Raw genomic sequence first — 18,299 nt, 5'->3', positions numbered from 1 at the left:
TTTCAGCGGTGAATGTCAAATGGAAGATGTCGTACTAACAGTCGCACTAAGAAGTGTTGAATAAGTATACTCTTCTTTTCAATGTGTCAATGCATTATAAGCCTAGAACAAGTGACAAGTGGTATGTTACAACGTGTTGGTGTAGTTAAAGGAAGTGGAGGTAGGTGGAGCTCAGGTATGAGAACAATGAATAACATTACTGTTGTTTCTGCGGGACTGATCAAATAAAACACAAGAAGAGACTAAATGTCTAAAGAAGTCTTCCACCATGTCCCTGTCTGTACTATTGAAGACTTCCGACGTGTCCCAGGTGGTACTGATGAAGCCGTCCACCCTTTCCCCGGGGGCACTGACTGGACCATTTTCTGAGTTTCCTCGGGTGAAGGCAGTGTGGAGGACGGGGGTTTTCAGTTCACCGTTTCAGTTTCCAAAATATAACTCTGTTACCGTTCCAGTTCGATAATGACAACACATAGTAGGTAGGTTAAGCCTTCCTAACCATTCTAATGACATACTTTGTTTAACCATTGGATATACCCAATACATTATCTGTACTGATAATGACCGTACATTAGATACCTAATACACTTTCTACTGGTATTTATAGTACATTAGCTATCCAATGCAGTGTCTGGACTGATACCGACAGTACATTAGATACCTAATATGGTATCTACCGATATTTAAAGTACATTACATTACCCAATACAGTGTCTGTTTGAATACGGATTCATTGCAGATACTAAGCAGTCAACACAGCTCAACTGGAACATTGTGGTGAGTTGTTCAGACACCCTGGGTGCTGTTGTCGCCGGTGCAGAAGGACCTGCACCGGTACGTAACCACATACAGACGACCTCTTTCTCACCATCCCACAAGTTTTCTGTAGTTCCGTTTTAGACACTAAGTAGGCCACCGACTAGCCTGTAACAGACGCTATACAGACCGCCCTAAATGTGTTTCTCAAATAGAGCAGTGACTCTAAACCAGTGAGAAAATGTACGCTGGTGGACAGGGAAATGCCACCTCATCACATTGTCCACTCAATTGTATATTTTTGACAAATATACAATTGCCTGCAATATGCAGTATCTATGAGCCTGTATGAATTTTACTTGTTCTGGATAATCCGCATTTGGTGAAATATTGCAAATATTGCTGATAGGATATCCTAGTAACAACGTGTTTGATTGCATCTTAATAATCATTCCCTACAACTTAAAGTTGGTGAGCCTGGAATGTCTTGTTGGGGTCATGGTTGGCCTCAGCAGCCCCAGAAAGGTTGAGAACCACTGACGTAGAAAGCACAACAACCCACATCTGACAAAATGTCTTCTTTATTTTACAGTTCAACCATCATCAAAGTAGTCAGACACCTGATAAGACTAACTAAAACACATCAATCTAAACTAGATAAATCTTATGACAACCTTAGATGTTTATCTCATGTGTCGTTACCACAGGCAAATGGCAAACCGCACCACAGGTACCACAGTGAACTCAAGTGGATCTTCAACCCCATGTTTTACACTAAAGATCCAAACTAAAAGCAGTATATGGTAAGAATCAAACAAAAGGGACGATTAGTTATTTAGAATTTGTTCGAGCATGTGGACGGACAGATCTTCTCATCGTTTACATTTTTTTATCAGGGAGCTATTACAATTGTTCACATTTTCTGTCCGCAACAGACTGCAACGATCTGTTGGAACTAGAAACACAAATTTGTGGTTAAGCTACAAATAAACAAACCATTCATCAGAACATTTCTTCTCATTGAGAAAACACAAAAAACATTATTCCTAATCATTGTAATATGACGTAGAATTTAGCATTCTTTCCTTTTGAATATATACTTTGCCTCTGTTTGAACTTCATTTGACAGCTTCTTACCCCAGGAGACTGTAGAGAGGCGGATCTTGTATTCTGATGGGCTGGGGTTGCAGACTTTCTCCGTAACTACATGTAGCCTCGCAGTCTGACCTATCTCGCTCTGTGTAAAAACAAATTGATCGCACTGACAAGAGAACGCTCAACAGTTGATGACCACAATGTAAAAAATTGATAGATAGGACAATAGGGGAAGTTTGAGCACAGACCACTGTGGCCTGCTAGTTTTCAAAATGATAAGCACTTTGAAAAATCACCCACATTAGCATTTCACCCTTCACACATTGTGTGAAGGGTGAACAGGGATTGACGAGTTCTAAAGTTACACTTTGTGTGTATTTGTTTCCTGACCTTTCTTCTTTGTCTTATTTTGGACTACATCCGCATGACCCTCATCCTCTGAGGCAGCTTCTTCGGCTTCTGAAACACAAACATTTAAATCGGTCAATCGTTACATAAGGACGAGGAGAGGACAAGTTATTCTGTTGGGGATCAGTCATATTTGTTGTACAGGAGGAGAAGGTGTAATTGATTTATGGAGACTTAGGAGGAGGTGGAGGAAGTACCTTTGCGACTCCTTCTCCAGCAGCATCCTCCGACTATTCCCAGAAGAACCATCAGGAGGAGGGGCGGTCCAGCGTAGACCAATGGGAGGAGCAGGTGGTGATTGGTGGGGGGGGGGGGGTTCGGTGGAGGAGGTCGCTGAGGAAAGGAGATCACCTAATAAGCAGAAAGACAAGCAAGCCGACTTTGCTATTCAATCATCCGAAGACCAATGAACAGACGCCCACTGAAAGAAGTTCACGGCGGATATCACGCTACGGATGACGGGTTGACCCACATTGTTTAATGGTAATTTCATAAACATTGTTTTGATTATTAAATGATAAAGAAGTTCTACCATAGTCCTCCTTTAATGTGACTGTAGAACTTCACCATGTGGAGACCAAACAGAGCTCACCTCTGACAGCCAGCCAGCTCCCTGGAGACTCAACACCAGAGAAGGTACACGTGTAGAGGCCTTCATGAGATCTGTTGACAGCAGCAAAACTCATCTCTCCCGTCAAACCGACCCCAATGGACCGCCCATCTCTGGAGAAGGTACAGGACTGGTTCATCCGGGTCACAACAACCAGCTTTTTACTGGACTTGTGGGACATCAGGCAGCGAAGTGTCACGGGACTTCCTTCTGGTACAGGGTGGACAGGACTCTCTAGGATCACAGACCCCGCTATAGAAACACAGCAAACTGTCAACCCAGGTCTCAGGGCATTAAACTATTGAACCACAACACAGGTTGATGAACGACGTTATGGCCAGGTGTAAAACTGGGTCACGTTGTTCATAGGAATCATGGATCAATAGTGCAGTGTTATAAATGTTGAATAATGTAGTGGGAGAACCAACTGGTGGCAAAGAGACACACATACCAGTCACTGTGATGTTGACCACTTCCCCTCGTTCTCCAGAGTTAGAGCCACACCAGTAAGAACCGCTGTTATGTTCTCCTGCCAGTGTAATATTACATTCATGGCTCTTCTGAGAGCAAGTAACTGATTTAGAGTTAGTCATTATACGCTCATCAGCTCCGCAGTATAACGTGAAACCCTCCCGTTTGAAGAACTGAGTCCTGCATGGGCTGATCCCCAGAGACCGGCCGAAACATGGACCTGTAGTCAACCGATCAATACATCAGAAATACAAACAATTAATATAGACACAAATCAATCAAAAAATTATAGATAAATCAATACAAAATAAACATTAGGAATCAATAAATAAATCTCGAAATCAATGAATTTGAATGAATCAATACATCAGAAATCAGTCAGTCAATACATTTAAGATGGTATAAACTCACTTTTTCCCCGGGTGAGGTGCAGCAGGACCAGGATTAAAGTCAGCCCTGAAAAGCACCGTGAACATTAATTCATGATCACGTCATCCAGCTCTGCTTGATGATTAGTAGGAATGTGTAAAATAGTTCAGATAGATATAAAAAATAAAATAAAAGAGATCTAAAAAATGCATTACTGACCAGAAGAGTGTGTCATGCACATGTATAATTTTCTATATCTAAACATATTCAGTGTAGACATTTTGAGATACTGCAGTTTAAAAAAAATTCTGAACTATTGCACGGATAGATTAATAACATCCTACTTACAGAACATTGGACTTCATAACACGCTACTGAGCGTTAGATTCATAACACTGACTGATTCTCAGACAGACTGATTCTTGCGTTGATGTCTTGTGAGCTCTCACACATGCAGTGATAGAAGGATGTGCTTTGCTTTGGGCGTTCAGTTCCTCCTGCCTGTGCGCACACAAGTAGTAGGTATAGGTGTGATGTGAATCAAATGTTTCGTAACATGTTATCAATCCAACTTTGTGCAATATTTATCAGCTATATATATATATATATATGTTTTTAATTGATTACTAAATGTATTTACTGAATTTTAATGTATTGATTGATTTGTAATGTTTTAATTGGTTTCTAAATTAATGTAATGTTATCTAATGTATTTATTGACTTCAGATAAATTATTTTGCCGGGCTTAGTTCTTCAGACGCAAGAGTTGGACTTCATACTTTAGAGCTGAAGAGCGGAAAGACTCACTCTTCGTAGTTATTTGTTCTCAGAGGAGTTCCCAGTCACTTGAAAATCATGTCATGGAATGAATGGAATTAACTCCTCTATCTCTATACCTCGTCTTCGTCACTCTTTGCCACATCGTCCTCTACTTAAAATCATCCATGACATTGTATCCCTTGCCCATCCCCCACATGATGTAAATATTGCTGGTGACATATGGGATAAACAGAATGATGTCAGAGGAAATGGTTCAAATAATTATTTGGATGGATTTATGTAATTCTGTATCAGGTGACTGAGTAGAGAGATGGTTGTGTAACACAGAAATAAACTTGGCTATTGGTTGTTCTGCTTTCAGTGACACTAACATGGACGGTGGAGAATGCAGCTTCAATTTTGTGGAACTACAGACAACAGTGCAGACAGCGGTTGGTGTGTGTGGGCGTGAGACTGCACGTATGTTGAGCTTGTGGTGAGAGTTCTTTGTATCTGGGGCTGTATGGTGCGATACTTGACATTGTTAGCTGCAAGAGCTCTTATGCACCGTAATTCTGACATTCTTTTATCCCATCAGACTATAATCAAATATTTATTCATTTTAACAGTAAATATATGTATATATATATATGTATGTATATATATATATATATATATATATATATATATATATATATATATATATATATATATATATATATATATATATATGTATGTATATATATATATCTATATATATCTATATCTATATCTATATCTATATATATATATATATATATATATATATATGTATGTATGTATGTATATGTATGTATGTATATATATATAAGTATGTATAGATATGTATGTATATATATGTATATATATATATATATATATATATATATATATATATATATATATATATAAAGAGAGAGAGATAAAATGCATATGCTGAGTTCACATCAGTTAAGGAAATACCCCCCCCCCCCCTCCCTACAATGTATTGAAATGTTGCTGATCTGATGATCACATGATGGACGTATTCGCAAATTATTTCTGTGCTCAGTTTGAAATGTTCTAACGTTATGCGCGCGTTCCGTTGACTCACTCAACATGAGCCCCCCTGGTGGCGAGGCCCAGGGCTGCAGCCCTTAAAGCCCATTTTTCATGGACAGGATGGACAGTCCTGTCCATCCTGTCCACGGGATGGACAGGACGGACAGTCCTGTCCATCCTGTCCACGGGATGGACAGGACTCTCTAGGATCACAGACTCTTCTGTAGAAACACAGTAAACTGTCAAACCAGGTCTAAGGGCATTAAACCCTTGAACCACAACGCTGTTCGATGAACAATGTGGAAAAGAGATGAGCAAGTTGATATTCTGGCCAAACAAGCACTCAAGGTATTACATGCAGATCTCCAGGTTCCTCTGAGCAAAGCTGAGGTAAAATCCTTCATCAGGACATATGCACAAAATACATGGCAGGAGCATTGGGGCATGAGTGAAACAGGTAGGCATTTGTACAGTATCCAAAGACACGTTGGTGATGGGAGGAAGGTGGGCTTCAAACGTAGGGATGAAAGTATAATCACTCGTCTTAGAATCGGGCATACAGGTCTGAACTATTCGCTGCATAAAATAGGCAAGCATCCTACTGGGAAATGCCAACACTGTTACCAGCCAGAAACCGTTGAGCATGTTTTAGTTAATTGTAGTGAGTACAATACCCAGAGAGACCACCTTTTTCAGACATTAAGCAAGGCAGAACACACCAACTTTTCATTATCAGGGCTTTTGGGAAAAACAACAGGCAATGCCTATCACAGCATTATTAAGTTCCTAAGGGAAATTGGTGTAGTATAAAGAATCTAGTTTTGTTTGTTTGTTTGAATCTTTTATTCGTATTTTATTTTATTTTTTCCTTTTATTAGCTGCAATATCGCTCGTTCACACTCCAGTCCAGTTGGATGCGGTAATGCACCAGTTGGTTTGCTAACCGCCAATAAAACCTAAAGAAGAAGAAGAAGAAGTTTGGGTGTGGCTGGTGTATGCACTAAGCTGTGTGACGTACTTCCTGTTTCAAATAATACAGCTCGGTTGCTTCCGGTCTGTGTGTTTATTGCGCTAGCCTGCTGACTTTGATACTGTAAACATGGATAAAGACCGCAAACATCTAAAAACTGGACCTTTTCAGAGGCAGGAGACAACCTATACAGAGCACAGATGTGTCCCGAACTGTACAGCGTCAGCAAAATTCAACGGGGTATTACGTTTTCATGGCTTTCCGAGCCAAACTGACGTGAGGAGTCGATGGATTGTCAACATACGCCGGGATGCATATGTCATCACCACTCACTCCAAGGTCTGTAGCAGACACTCTAGTCCCGACAAGTTGATTGAGCCAACTACTCCTCAGGGTCGAAGGAGACTTGCAAAAGGTGCCGTAGCGACCCTTTTTGAGTGGAACCAGTATACAGTCGAAACCCCAAGGGGCAGCGTGTGGGAGAGTTGATCGGTTCGTCGAAACTGCCCCTCCGGAAGATGAAGTTGATCTCCTATTCAACGATCAAGACTACTGCTCTCTCTGAACCGACTGCCATGGATATGTCCGCATCAGCTGCTGAAAGCGTCTCAAATGAAGTACAGGAGCTGAGAAAGGAGCTACAGGAGTTACGTCTCCAGCGAGAGTTTGGACTGCAGCGGTTTGCTGGCTCCGACGCAGACATCCGAATTTACACAAGGGAAGTCACTTTTTCAGTCACATTTTTTGTATTAGTCTGTTATTAGCCTAGTCCCTACGTGACGGGGATATGTGTCAGTCAGGGACATTGTTGGTTAGAAGATAGCTTTACGTTACAGATTAATTTATAGTAGGTCCTACTGTACCAAATTATTTCTTAATAGGTCTGTGAATGATTAATAGGACACAAGTAGTGGCATGTTGAGAGATGGTGTAATTGGAGTTGGGGATGTCCATGTCTTATCAGAATTTATATATATGAATGTGACCACACCAATAGTACAAAAACAAACAACATTTATGATACAGATTTGTGTAAAGACTTACAGAGACGTGTTTCCAGTTCAAGTCTACAAAAGTTTATTTTTAAATGGTTGAAAAAAGTTGTGTTATTATTCTATGAGATGAAAATAGGAGCACTGAAGCGCCAGCGCCAGAATGTGACCGTCTCCAACTCCACCAATGCTGGTCCTAGAACAAAATACTATTAATAAACAATTGTAAAAATGTATGAATTGAGCAGGTAACACCCTACTTATCTACACACAAGTACACGGCAAACCACCAAACCGCGCCTCCCAAAGATACGGCCCGGACAAGAACACTACTCTAAAAAGAGAGCACAGAGAACACATTAGGGCATTAGATATCCACACACACATCAGGTTGTCTTACAGGAAGTTGGTGCAGTTATTGAACTGCACCCAAAGAGGAGACTAAACAAACCTGTCAGCTGAGTGCCAGGGATTAGTTACGACGCCATCCGGTAGAGCAACCGTTGCGTAGTGGCACAAGTCACAATACAGGTAAAAGGGAGGTGACTGATGCTGAAACAGATATATGGGAGAAATACAGGTCACCCTGCTACATAATATATATATATATATATTATATATACGATAAAATCTTAATCTTAGTTACTGTTGACATTATTTTGGTAACAATGTATACTTTTGATGTACACTTCTAATTGAAATTTTTTATGCGATGTCTTTTGTGAATAGATTTGCCAGCTACAACCATCTGATAGCTTTTTTGGTCTTTGATTGAGCCTTCTCTACAAGATGGTCCGTGTTTCCAGACCAAATCAGCTGCCCAGAAAAAAGAAGTGGTCGCACCTGCACGTGCATCAACAGTACTTTATAAGTAGTTACAGATGTAATTATACGTGATGCCATTGCATTTGTATTTGTTGTTTTTGAGCTATACTTTTTTTCTTTTCCTCTCAGAGACAGCTGCTCCAGCCCATAGATTAACTCTTTCTTTTTTCATCCCTTGGCTGATGAATCACAAAGCTTGATCTAAGAGAAAAAGGTAAATCATTAGAAATATAACCTCAGCATCATGGGTGTCAAAAACAACTTGTTTCTTATGAAGGTAAGTACTTCAACTGTGCTAGAAAAAGCCTAACACCCTGAATGCTTACTGTTATATTCTCTCCCTCTTAAAATAAAGATGTGTTTTTTTTTAAAGCGGACTCCTATAATCACAATTATTCCAATGTACCTGTACTTCTGCTGTGCAAACGACAATAAATATTCTTGTTTATTGAAAAGTTGTAGCCTTGTACTCATTACCTTGACTATATTAAATTGTGTGTGAAAAACAGGGAGACATGAAAAACATTCAAGTTGGTGGCCCTTGAGGACTACACTTAGCTACTGCTTAACCAAACAAACACCACTGAACAGGGATGAACACAGCTTCCTGCCTAGACTCAAACTGTGGTGCCTCGCTCTTCCCCATCGACCTGTAGCACAAGGCTCTCACGCTGACCTGCACTGTCAGCTTGTCTTTATTGGACACTGAATGAAATAACACATACAAATTCATTAAGCTTCAATTGTACTGGGTTTACTCGCATCATCAAATCTATAACATGTTACTACATGGAAAGAAACGTTAGGTAGCTAAGTAATGTTACTTTTATATACACAAAACCGTGGCTGTACTTAAACTATTATTACTCAACACAACAGGCAAACATCAAGGCTGATATAAAACACTCGTTAAGAAATCTTGTTGGCGTTTGCTGTTCCTGCATCGTAATACACGTTCGACAGTGACAGATTAGACTTTGACAGTAGCTAGCGTCTGTTAGACGTCGTTTTCTTACCTTCGTAACTGTGAATGTAGGTCGAAGCATACAGCCTAAACCCCTTCTCCAATTTGCTTGTCGGAGTTTTTGTTTCCCGACATAAACGATGCACATCTGTGATATTTATTGTCGGCAGCTCCTGTAAACACCGGGTGTAGAACGTTGCCATCTTGGAACCGGAAGCTGGTGAGCTGTATTACGGCGAATCAGGAAGTGTTTGTGCAAGTAGCCGAAACGAAAGCGTAACCTGCCTGTTAAAACGTGCACCTCGAAAACACATTTCCAAAGAAGTACAAAGGTAAATATGTATTATGTTGGGACATCCTCTCCATCTGTAGGCCTACGTGTGTGCCCGGTGTGTCCGTCCTGCGTGTAATAAAGTTATTTAGGCTATTATATCGATACAATAGCCTACATAACTATTATCAATCCGGACTTTTTTTTGTTTCACTATTGCCACGTGTTAAATTACCCAATCAACGCTCTGGTATCTCAAGTATTCTCAATTTGAGAATAGGCCTATTTTGGATACCTGAGCGTTGATGCTGGTGCCTGTGAATTAAATCTCTGGTATCTCAAGTATTCTCAAATTGAGTATACTTGGGATACCAGAGCGTTGATTCACAGTTAACTTATTTTCCCACGTTTACAGGTGTAGAACCTCAAACATCTACACCACAGGCTGCTGACTGTAGGCCTACACCTGTAAATGTGTCTCATTTGGAAAGTTTAGCTAGTTTGTCAAGTAGTTATTGTGTCAATAGATATGAGCGCATCAACGCACTTCCCTGTCTCTCTTCGGTCACTTCCCTGTCTCTCTTCGGTCCTGTTTTAACAGCTCGGTGAATACAGTTTAAACACCCTAAAAGCTGCCCTGGCCCCGACATTTACAACACAAAACAGTTGAAAACTGACCCGGGTATTGAATAAATCGCATGATCGATTTGAGCACATCAAGGCCGATCCTCGTAAAGCTCAATGAGCAGTGCCTTGCCTACCCCCACGCCGCAGTGCCTACCCTCATACCTACCCCCACGCCGCAGCAGGCATGTTCTAGAAATAGCACGAGTCAACATGGCTTAACAATTATTTTGAGGTTATTTTTTAATCAATGGCATTGAATTGATATGTATACGATTTTATTGTTCATAAATGATACTATTATTATTATTTATAAAATAATAATAATAATACTGTGCTACTTTGTCAATCATGTATAATTGTCAGTTTGGGTAAGCATGTGCATGTTTTAATAACATTTATTGTTCTATTTCAGGTAAATAAATAATAATAATGTATTATTAGTCAGAGCAACCTCTTCAGGACTTCTCATGGAAGTCCTCGTTCTCCTGTTGATCTGCTTTTCTGCAGGTAAAATATCCCATAATTACCAATACTCTTTTTGGTTGTCATACAATGTCCATATGTTACTACTAGAGTCAGAGGAGAGTGTCCAGTAGCAGATCATCTCCTAGCTAGGTGTAGCAAGGTGAATGATAGATACTTGGGCTTTGTTCCCCAACCTCACCTCCTCTTTCTCTTCCTCGGGTCATCTCTCTGTCTAGGGGAAGCTCTTAACGTGAGGGCACTGGTCGGTGACGACGTCACTCTGTCTGTCGATACGACAACGTCGTCAGACATCGGCGAGAATGTAATGGAGTGGTCCAGGACAGACCTGAATCCTGATATTGTCCATCGGCATGAAAACCGTCGGACCATTTATGAACATCAGAATCCGGCATACAGAGGCAGGACGATGCTGTCAGCAGAAGATCTGGACAGAGGAATCATCTCCCTCAAACTGCCCCGCGTCCGACTGGCCGATGAGGGGAACTACACCTGCCTGTTCAAGTCCGCAGAAAACATGTACACCGTCCATCTCCTTGTAGGTAAGACTGCTAACGGTAGGTTGGAACAAGACCCAGACCTTTTTATAGTAGGTGAGACAGATTCTACTACGAATATAGTAGAAGTACCTCCCCTAACCCCACCCTCAGGGGCACCCTCCTCCACCCAGTCATAACCCTAACCCCACCCTCCTCCCAGTCATAACCCTAACCCCACCCTCCTCCCAGTCATAAGCCTAACCCCACCCTCCTCCCAGTCATAACCCTAACCCCACCCTCCTCCCAAGTCATAACCCTAACCCCACCCTCCTCCCCAGTCATTACCCTCACCTTACCCCCAGGTGCAGCCTCCTCCCCAGTCATAACCCTGGAGGAAGTCAAGGGTGAGGTCCTGGTTCTGGGCTGCCGGGCTAAAGGCTGGTACCCACAACCAAAGCTCTCCTGGTGGACCACTGAAGGAGCCCTCCTGCCCGCTGTAACCATGCCTGCAAACCAAGAAGAAGACCGATTCTACAACATTTCCAGCACCCTGGTGGTGGAGAGGAAGAGTCCGAACAGACACCTCATCTGTAGAGTTCATCAGGAGCTCTTCAACCAGACCAGGGAGACAGAGATACACCTTCCTGGTAGGTCCTTTTATGTCTTGTGATGAGGTCACTGGATGTAGCATCTTTGACGTCACCCATTGGTTAATGCAAGAGTTCTATGACGGTGAAGACTTCATGTGTATGGAGCGTCAGCACTTAGCTAATATGTTAGCAGTCAGCATAAATTGACATATATGAAGTACAAACATCATATATTATCACTAAGGGATTAAGATTCAATGATGCAAAAAAAATAATTAAATGCATTCTATCTATTGTTATCGTGGATATTTTTTTTTTTCACACATTTTTATTCAGATTTATGTATTCTATTGAAATGATTAATCAGCAGTTGGTTGAGTGGTCTAGCTAGCATTTGCTCTGTGTTATGGGCAACCCGAGTATGTCATAGAAATCTTGGCGTTGGCTTGATTTAGTAATTCCCTTTGTATCAAAGTAAGTAGGCCTAACAATTTACTTTTATATGATAAATATGTTTTATAGCAAATATAGCAAAACATCATATTATACAAATGTAATATTTTATTTTTAACCCCCAAAGACAAACAGACAAACATAAATCAAAAATTATAATGATAATGATTAAACAAACAACAAAAGTAAAATAAGAAATAAAACTAAATACATAAATAAAATAAAGTGTGTTTGTACAGTTTGGAGTTATTTGGATCCTTAGCAAGATAAAAGTGAGAAATAACATTTTGTACATCCTTATCTGGTCAAGCAGATCTGTAATGAATGGTTGCCAAACACTGCTAAAATTGTCCTTCAAGCCCTTTAAGCAAATCTTATCTTTTCAAGTTTCAGAAATTGTAGCAATCCAGTGTTTAAAGGAAGGTGGGGTAGCCTGCTTCCAATTAAGTAAAATTAATCTTCTGGCTATAAGAGGGACAAAGGCAATTCAATGTGATTGTGCTCTAGGAAGATGATCGCCCTCACATTGAATCCCGAAAACGGCTGTAAGAGGGTTCGGAGCTATTGGTCTCTTAAGTATCTTGGAGATTGATTCAAAGATAGGGGACCAGTAATTAACGAGTTTCGGGCAAAGCCAGAACATATGAGCTAGTGTTGCAGGTGAATTTTTACATGTGTTGCATGAATTATCACTTGATGGATACATTTTTGAGAGCTTGGCTTTAGAGAGATGGAGTCTGCTCCTTTAAACTGGATCAAGCCATGTCTGGCACATATCGATGAAGAATGTATTCTTAATAAAACATTTGACCACTCAACATCTTTAAATTCTACATTCCGATCAGCCTGCCATGCTTATCTGTATGTTCGTATAAGCTCGATCAAGACTGGAGGAGGAGCTGTTCTGTATGGCAGGTAGTTATCAGGTCAAATGTCTGTCTGCAGAGTCAAGCTCTCCTTTAAAAAAAATCACGCCTGGGAGCAATTGAGTTCTTAAAGTCAAATTGTTTAATTTGGTCCGAGAGGTTCTTTAGGACGCTCTTTTCTCGATCTGGCTTCCCAGGAGATGTAAGAGATAATCTCCCCTCTTAAAAAAGCCTTTAAGGATTCACAGAGGGTGTATTTACTAACATCCGACATTTCATGTATGGACAAGAAAATATCGATTTGCGTATTAATACACTTAACAAACGACTCATCCCCAAGCAGAGCATTACTAAAACACCAAGGGCGCCGCATAGCTTTCTTTGGAAAAAAATATTTGGTCACATGCCCATGAACAGAGATGACAATGCCCTCATATCTGCAGTCCTTAACTGAGGGTATTGGCTGATTATCAATTAAAATGCCTTTTCGGACATTTGATCCATGATTCGACATTCACTGTTCTGGGCTGGTTGTATATCTCATGAGCGCTCATAATCCACGATAACGTTAGCCTGGTTTGAACTTACCTGAGCAAGGCGAGGCTGAACTGCGTTGATGGAACGGCTTTAGCCTCAAGTGGAAGTTGCCGTTAGTTCTAGCTGGGCTTAATCAACTAAGCAACGCCTTCGTGAGCGACCTTGATGGAATACCCCTTTGGTCTCTACCCTGAATAACCTAAAATACATTTAGAGTAACTACATGCTGTTCTCTTCCACTAGAGACGTCATGGATGCCTCTAGATTTACACATAGGCCTGCCGTGGAATGTTATTGGCAGATGTGATGTAATAGACAGATTCTGTATACATGTAATGTGCTTTCTCCGCAGAGAACTTCTTTCCAGGTTTGGTCCAGCCAGGTCGAACTAGCGATGGATTGTTTGCTGTTACGGGTGTTCTTTTGGTGGCTATGGTGATTTTGGGGATTTGGTGAGTACATAGTATTTGTATGAAAATGATATGCTTTCATTTATTAAATGATTTCCAGCTAGGTGCCAACTCTCATAATGTTATGTCCAGCCTACAGAGACGTTCGTCGAAACTCCCAAAACGGGATGGATAAGAGGGTTGTGTCGGGCCAATATGAAGATTTGAGATCCTTAGACAGAATCACACAAGCTGCCACTAGCAACTATGTGCCTCTAGCTAGCTGCTACTGCTCGCTATGTGTCCCTTGCTAGCTGCTACTGCCCACTTTGTGCCTCTAGCTGGCTGCTACTGCTCGCTATGTGTCCCTTGCTATTTGCTACTGCCCACTTTGTGCCTCTAACTAGCGGCTACTGCTCGCTATGTGCCTCTAATGGCGTTTTTCCAACGGCGGGTGCGTTTAGGCCCAGTACGATGTAGGTCTGGTAGTGTAGGTGCGGTTAGGCACAGCCCCGTTACTTTATGGTAGGGTGGGGTTTAAGCCGGATGGCGATAGCCGCGGTAGCTACGCAAGCATCGTGAAGCATCTGTCGACCAATCAATGGAAGGCGTGTGTAGCTCGAACTTTTTGGCTCCCTTTTAGGCCGCTTGGTGCCCCAACGGATGAGCACTGAGAGATAAGTACGGCTAATCGCGGATAAGTCTGGTCCCCGCACACTTTTGCCGTTGGAAACGCGAACCGTTCCGCACCTATTCATACCTAACCGCACTGCTTCCACCGCTGGAAACGTGTCATAACTAACTTCTACTTCCATCTATAGATGCTTTCCCACATACACGTAAGTCCTGCTATTCTCCCGCTATTCTACGTGTGAAAGACCTATCCTGACTTTGGTATCCTGAAAAACTCCGGAAAAATGAACACCTGTGGTAGTATTTTATCCGTAGGTAATGTCAATGACCTTATATTTGAATGAGGAGTAGAAAGTCTGTATTTCTCCCACCACTTGCATGTCATTGAGTATTTGTCTCTAACTCATGCTCCAATCTTTCGTGACATGAATTACAAAACAGTTTGATACAACTGCGCACTGTTATTGATCGAGCACCTCACTAGCCACCCTAGGATAATTCTACATCTCTGTGGAAGTCTGCAGGTCACTACCATTATTGACGCAAAGAATCACGAGAGACAGTGTGTTCTTAAGCCAATATGCTTGAGTTTTTTATTGATACATAACTTTATGAGAAGTGATTATTCTTATGCATATTTGTGTTTTAGTTACATTTTTGTTAGATGTGTATTTTAGTATTTGTAAGGATCGCACCAGGCTGCTTGAGTGTTATTTCCCTTCCTGAGATGAGGTTGTTTGTATCAGGCTTTTGATGTGGTGTTCTGTGCTATACTTTTTTTGACACAATACTATACACTGTTATTCTGAATGCTAGAAGCCATTACCCTGGCGGTTTGTTTACATTGATGGCATCACAAGAATTCCGTTACCATTTTTGACTCTGTTACACTAAAAGGAGAAGTAGGCTAAATTTCAATGAAATTCCCCCTGCCCTAAGCACCGCTCAAACAGGGGAAATATTGTGATATTCCTGGTTGGCAGCTACAAACTATCCAGTATTGGTGTTTTTTTATGATATTCCTGATGTAAGTCACTCCAGAAAATGTTCATCTTTTGTATAGCCTTGCTGAGCGTTCGCTAGAATGTTTCCTTGGTGGAGCTGGCATATTCCTTAGCAGCTGTATATTGCTAGTTTCACCCCATTCACCTTTACTCTCACCATGGTTTGTCTGCACTGAATAATGTACTCAACGTCTAATAGTACGTACAGCATGTGGGGCCAGAGCAACAGCAACACAGACTTCACACCATTGTGCACCAAGTGCCCACCTCTCAGGACATCGTCCTTAAAGCAAGTCAAACTTATTGCATTGAAGTTATATCGTCTCCAAATCTCTTGCGGTGTGCTACACAGTCTGCTAGTTTACTTTCACACTTACATGTCCTTACATTAATGGTCCCGAGCCGAAACGCATGGCTCAGATTTCACTCCATTCTTATTATATTAGAATAAATCACAATATCCTACTTAACTATTAACCCTATACTAAACAATATATATGATATGTCACACATATCGCGCTAATCAGGATCTTCACACTTAATCACATAGAAGAGAGAATCCGATAAATTGCCTTTCATAAGGCTTATGTATTCCAGAAAGAAATAGGCTAATTCAACTTCCGGTGTCATTGCTCTGTTAGCTCGCCCGACTGCATGTCAGGCTACCTGGGGTGTACGTATCACACAAGGGGACGGAGGGGGAGCTGACTAGAGTGAGTGATGATTGGACTAGGTTGTTCTGAGATCCAGGCTAAAAACGACAGCAAGTTCCTACCCTATGTTACCTGCTCCACCTCACCGGCTAGACCCGACTCAACAGCAGAATCCTGCTCTATAATATCTCCTCCACCTGTTAGAACCTTTTAGATAGGGTGACATTGACTATTTACGGCCAATCAAAAGACAATTATCCTAAAAAATATATATTTGTAGTGTACTTTTCTCATTGTTAAATAAATAACAAAAACCTTCCTGGCTCCAAAAGTGGATCGTTTTAAGAAGCGGTAATGAACCGGTTGAATGAATAAATAAAAAAGTAAAACAACGTAAATATACAACATATAAAAAAAGAATGCATTGTGTAATATATTCTTTCTTTATATGTCTGGTGACCATTAGTATTCTCTGCTGCAACAACTCAACATAACAGGTAGACATACGGATACTAACATTTACATGCATGGTTATGTTTAACCGATATTAACACAACAGTTTACATACATGGTTATGTTTAACCGATATTAACACAACAGTTTACCATACATGGTTATGTTTAACCGAAGGAATATTATGTTTCGTATGCACATTGTTGTGTGTGTGTTTGTGTGTGACTTCTATGCAGCTTTAATGTCCCTATATTGTTGCCATTTTCTATGTTTTGACTGAACAGCACCTTTCTACTCTTGCTTCGAAAAGCCCCTCATACATTTCATCACATGTAATTAAATTATCTGCATTTCATTCTACCATGAATAAAAAAATAATTGATTCTCGGCTAATGCATTTTTTATTATTTATATAAAAAAAAGGTTTATGCCCACCTTTTCATGAGTCTCGCTGTACCAATTTACTACAGGTGGAAAATAGCAGCATGCTAAAACCTGCAAGTTAAATGTTTCTTTTGTACGTTGTCCCTGTTCAAATATAGTCTGAAGACGATCTTCTACAAAGCAAATAAATTTAATTAATGTGATGGGTCGTTTGCTGATCAACGTCGCCCTCTGCTGGCAGTTCTTAAAACACGACCAACCTTTCATATCAACAGATAAAACAGGATTACAATGCTCTCAGTTAAATTTCGTTAGCCTTAAAGGCTATAACTTTAACGATGTTTAACTCTATCGAGGGTTGAGTCCCAGTTAACAGGCCACAAATATTTGGCCTGTTAAGCCCTTTGAGACTGTAATGGTGATTAAGGGCTATACAAATAACATTGAATTGAATTTAGTTTTTTAATCAAGATGCACACATTAGGGATTGAAGGAAATATGTTTAACTGGGTTCTGGATTTTTTTAAACAATAGGAGTATTCAGGTTCAAATGGGCCCAGAAATTTCTAAGAGGATAGGGGTAGAAAATGGTACCCCTCAAGGCAGTGTGGTAAGCCCATTGTTGTTTAATATCATGATCAACGATATTTTTTCAAATGTACAGCCTGGAATTGGTAGATCTTTATTTGCAGATGATAGCAGTTTATGGAAAAGAGGGAAGAATGTTAAGCATATTGTGAAGAAACTGCAGGAATCAATAACACAAGTGGAGGAGTGGGGGGGAAGTGGGGATTTAGGTTTTCTATGGAGAAGACAAACTATTTTCTTTACAAGAAAGAAAATAGATGAAGAGATAAAGGTGAGGCTCTATGATAAGAATGTGGAGAGGGTTAAGAGTTTTAAATTTCTGGGGGTGTTTTTTGATGAAAGAATTACCTGGAGGGTCCATATCACAAAAGTTTTGTGATAAGTGCAAAAAAGTTCTGAATAGATGCCTATCTGGAATGGATTGGGGGGCAAATGCTGCTTCATTAAAACATCAAGATGGAATGTGTGCTGAATATCGACAACCCGAGACAGTGCCTCATGTTCTTATACATTGTAGGATATACAGCCGAGAAAGGATGGAGTTACTAGAGACATTGTTGATTTGGGTCTAGAAGAGATTTCAGTTAAAGGTATTTTAAATATGGGATCAA

The 18,299-nt window shown here is 40.6% G+C and overlaps 2 protein-coding genes and 1 long non-coding RNA gene across 3 annotated transcripts; 1 reads left to right on the top strand and 2 right to left on the bottom strand.

Annotated features, from left to right (window-relative positions):
• Positions 1-629: 629 nt before the first annotated feature.
• LOC130370172 (high affinity immunoglobulin gamma Fc receptor I-like) lies at positions 630-4,157 on the bottom strand. Its single transcript, XM_056575885.1, has 8 exons — positions 4,058-4,157; positions 3,752-3,796; positions 3,321-3,560; positions 2,852-3,121; positions 2,457-2,610; positions 2,242-2,310; positions 1,894-1,993; positions 630-1,711 (listed from the first exon to the last, which is right to left on the bottom strand). Exons 1-6 carry the CDS (start codon positions 4,062-4,064, stop codon positions 2,283-2,285), a joined length of 744 nt encoding a protein of 247 aa, XP_056431860.1. The 5' UTR covers positions 4,065-4,157; the 3' UTR covers positions 630-1,711; positions 1,894-1,993; positions 2,242-2,282.
• Positions 4,158-7,359: 3,202 nt separating this feature from the next.
• LOC130370228 (uncharacterized) lies at positions 7,360-9,312 on the bottom strand. Its single transcript, XR_008892985.1, has 3 exons — positions 8,424-9,312; positions 7,941-8,041; positions 7,360-7,823 (listed from the first exon to the last, which is right to left on the bottom strand). It is a non-coding gene; the product is annotated as an uncharacterized LOC130370228 (long non-coding RNA).
• A 215-nt stretch (positions 9,313-9,527) lies between these two features.
• On the top strand, positions 9,528-17,124 carry LOC130370166 (butyrophilin subfamily 1 member A1-like). The gene is made up of 6 exons (XM_056575875.1): positions 9,528-9,610; positions 10,589-10,683; positions 10,878-11,201; positions 11,501-11,785; positions 13,937-14,036; positions 14,127-17,124. The coding sequence occupies exons 2-6, from the start codon at positions 10,644-10,646 to the stop codon at positions 14,167-14,169; spliced, it is 792 nt and encodes a 263-aa protein (XP_056431850.1). The 5' UTR covers positions 9,528-9,610; positions 10,589-10,643; the 3' UTR covers positions 14,170-17,124.
• Positions 17,125-18,299: the final 1,175 nt, after the last annotated feature.

The sequence above is a fragment of the Gadus chalcogrammus genome, chromosome 17 (assembly GCF_026213295.1).
Source record: "Gadus chalcogrammus isolate NIFS_2021 chromosome 17, NIFS_Gcha_1.0, whole genome shotgun sequence".
Taxonomy (NCBI): domain Eukaryota; kingdom Metazoa; phylum Chordata; class Actinopteri; order Gadiformes; family Gadidae; genus Gadus; species Gadus chalcogrammus.
Note: the sequence above shows the minus strand (reverse complement) of the source record. Positions and strands in the feature narration are given on the sequence as shown.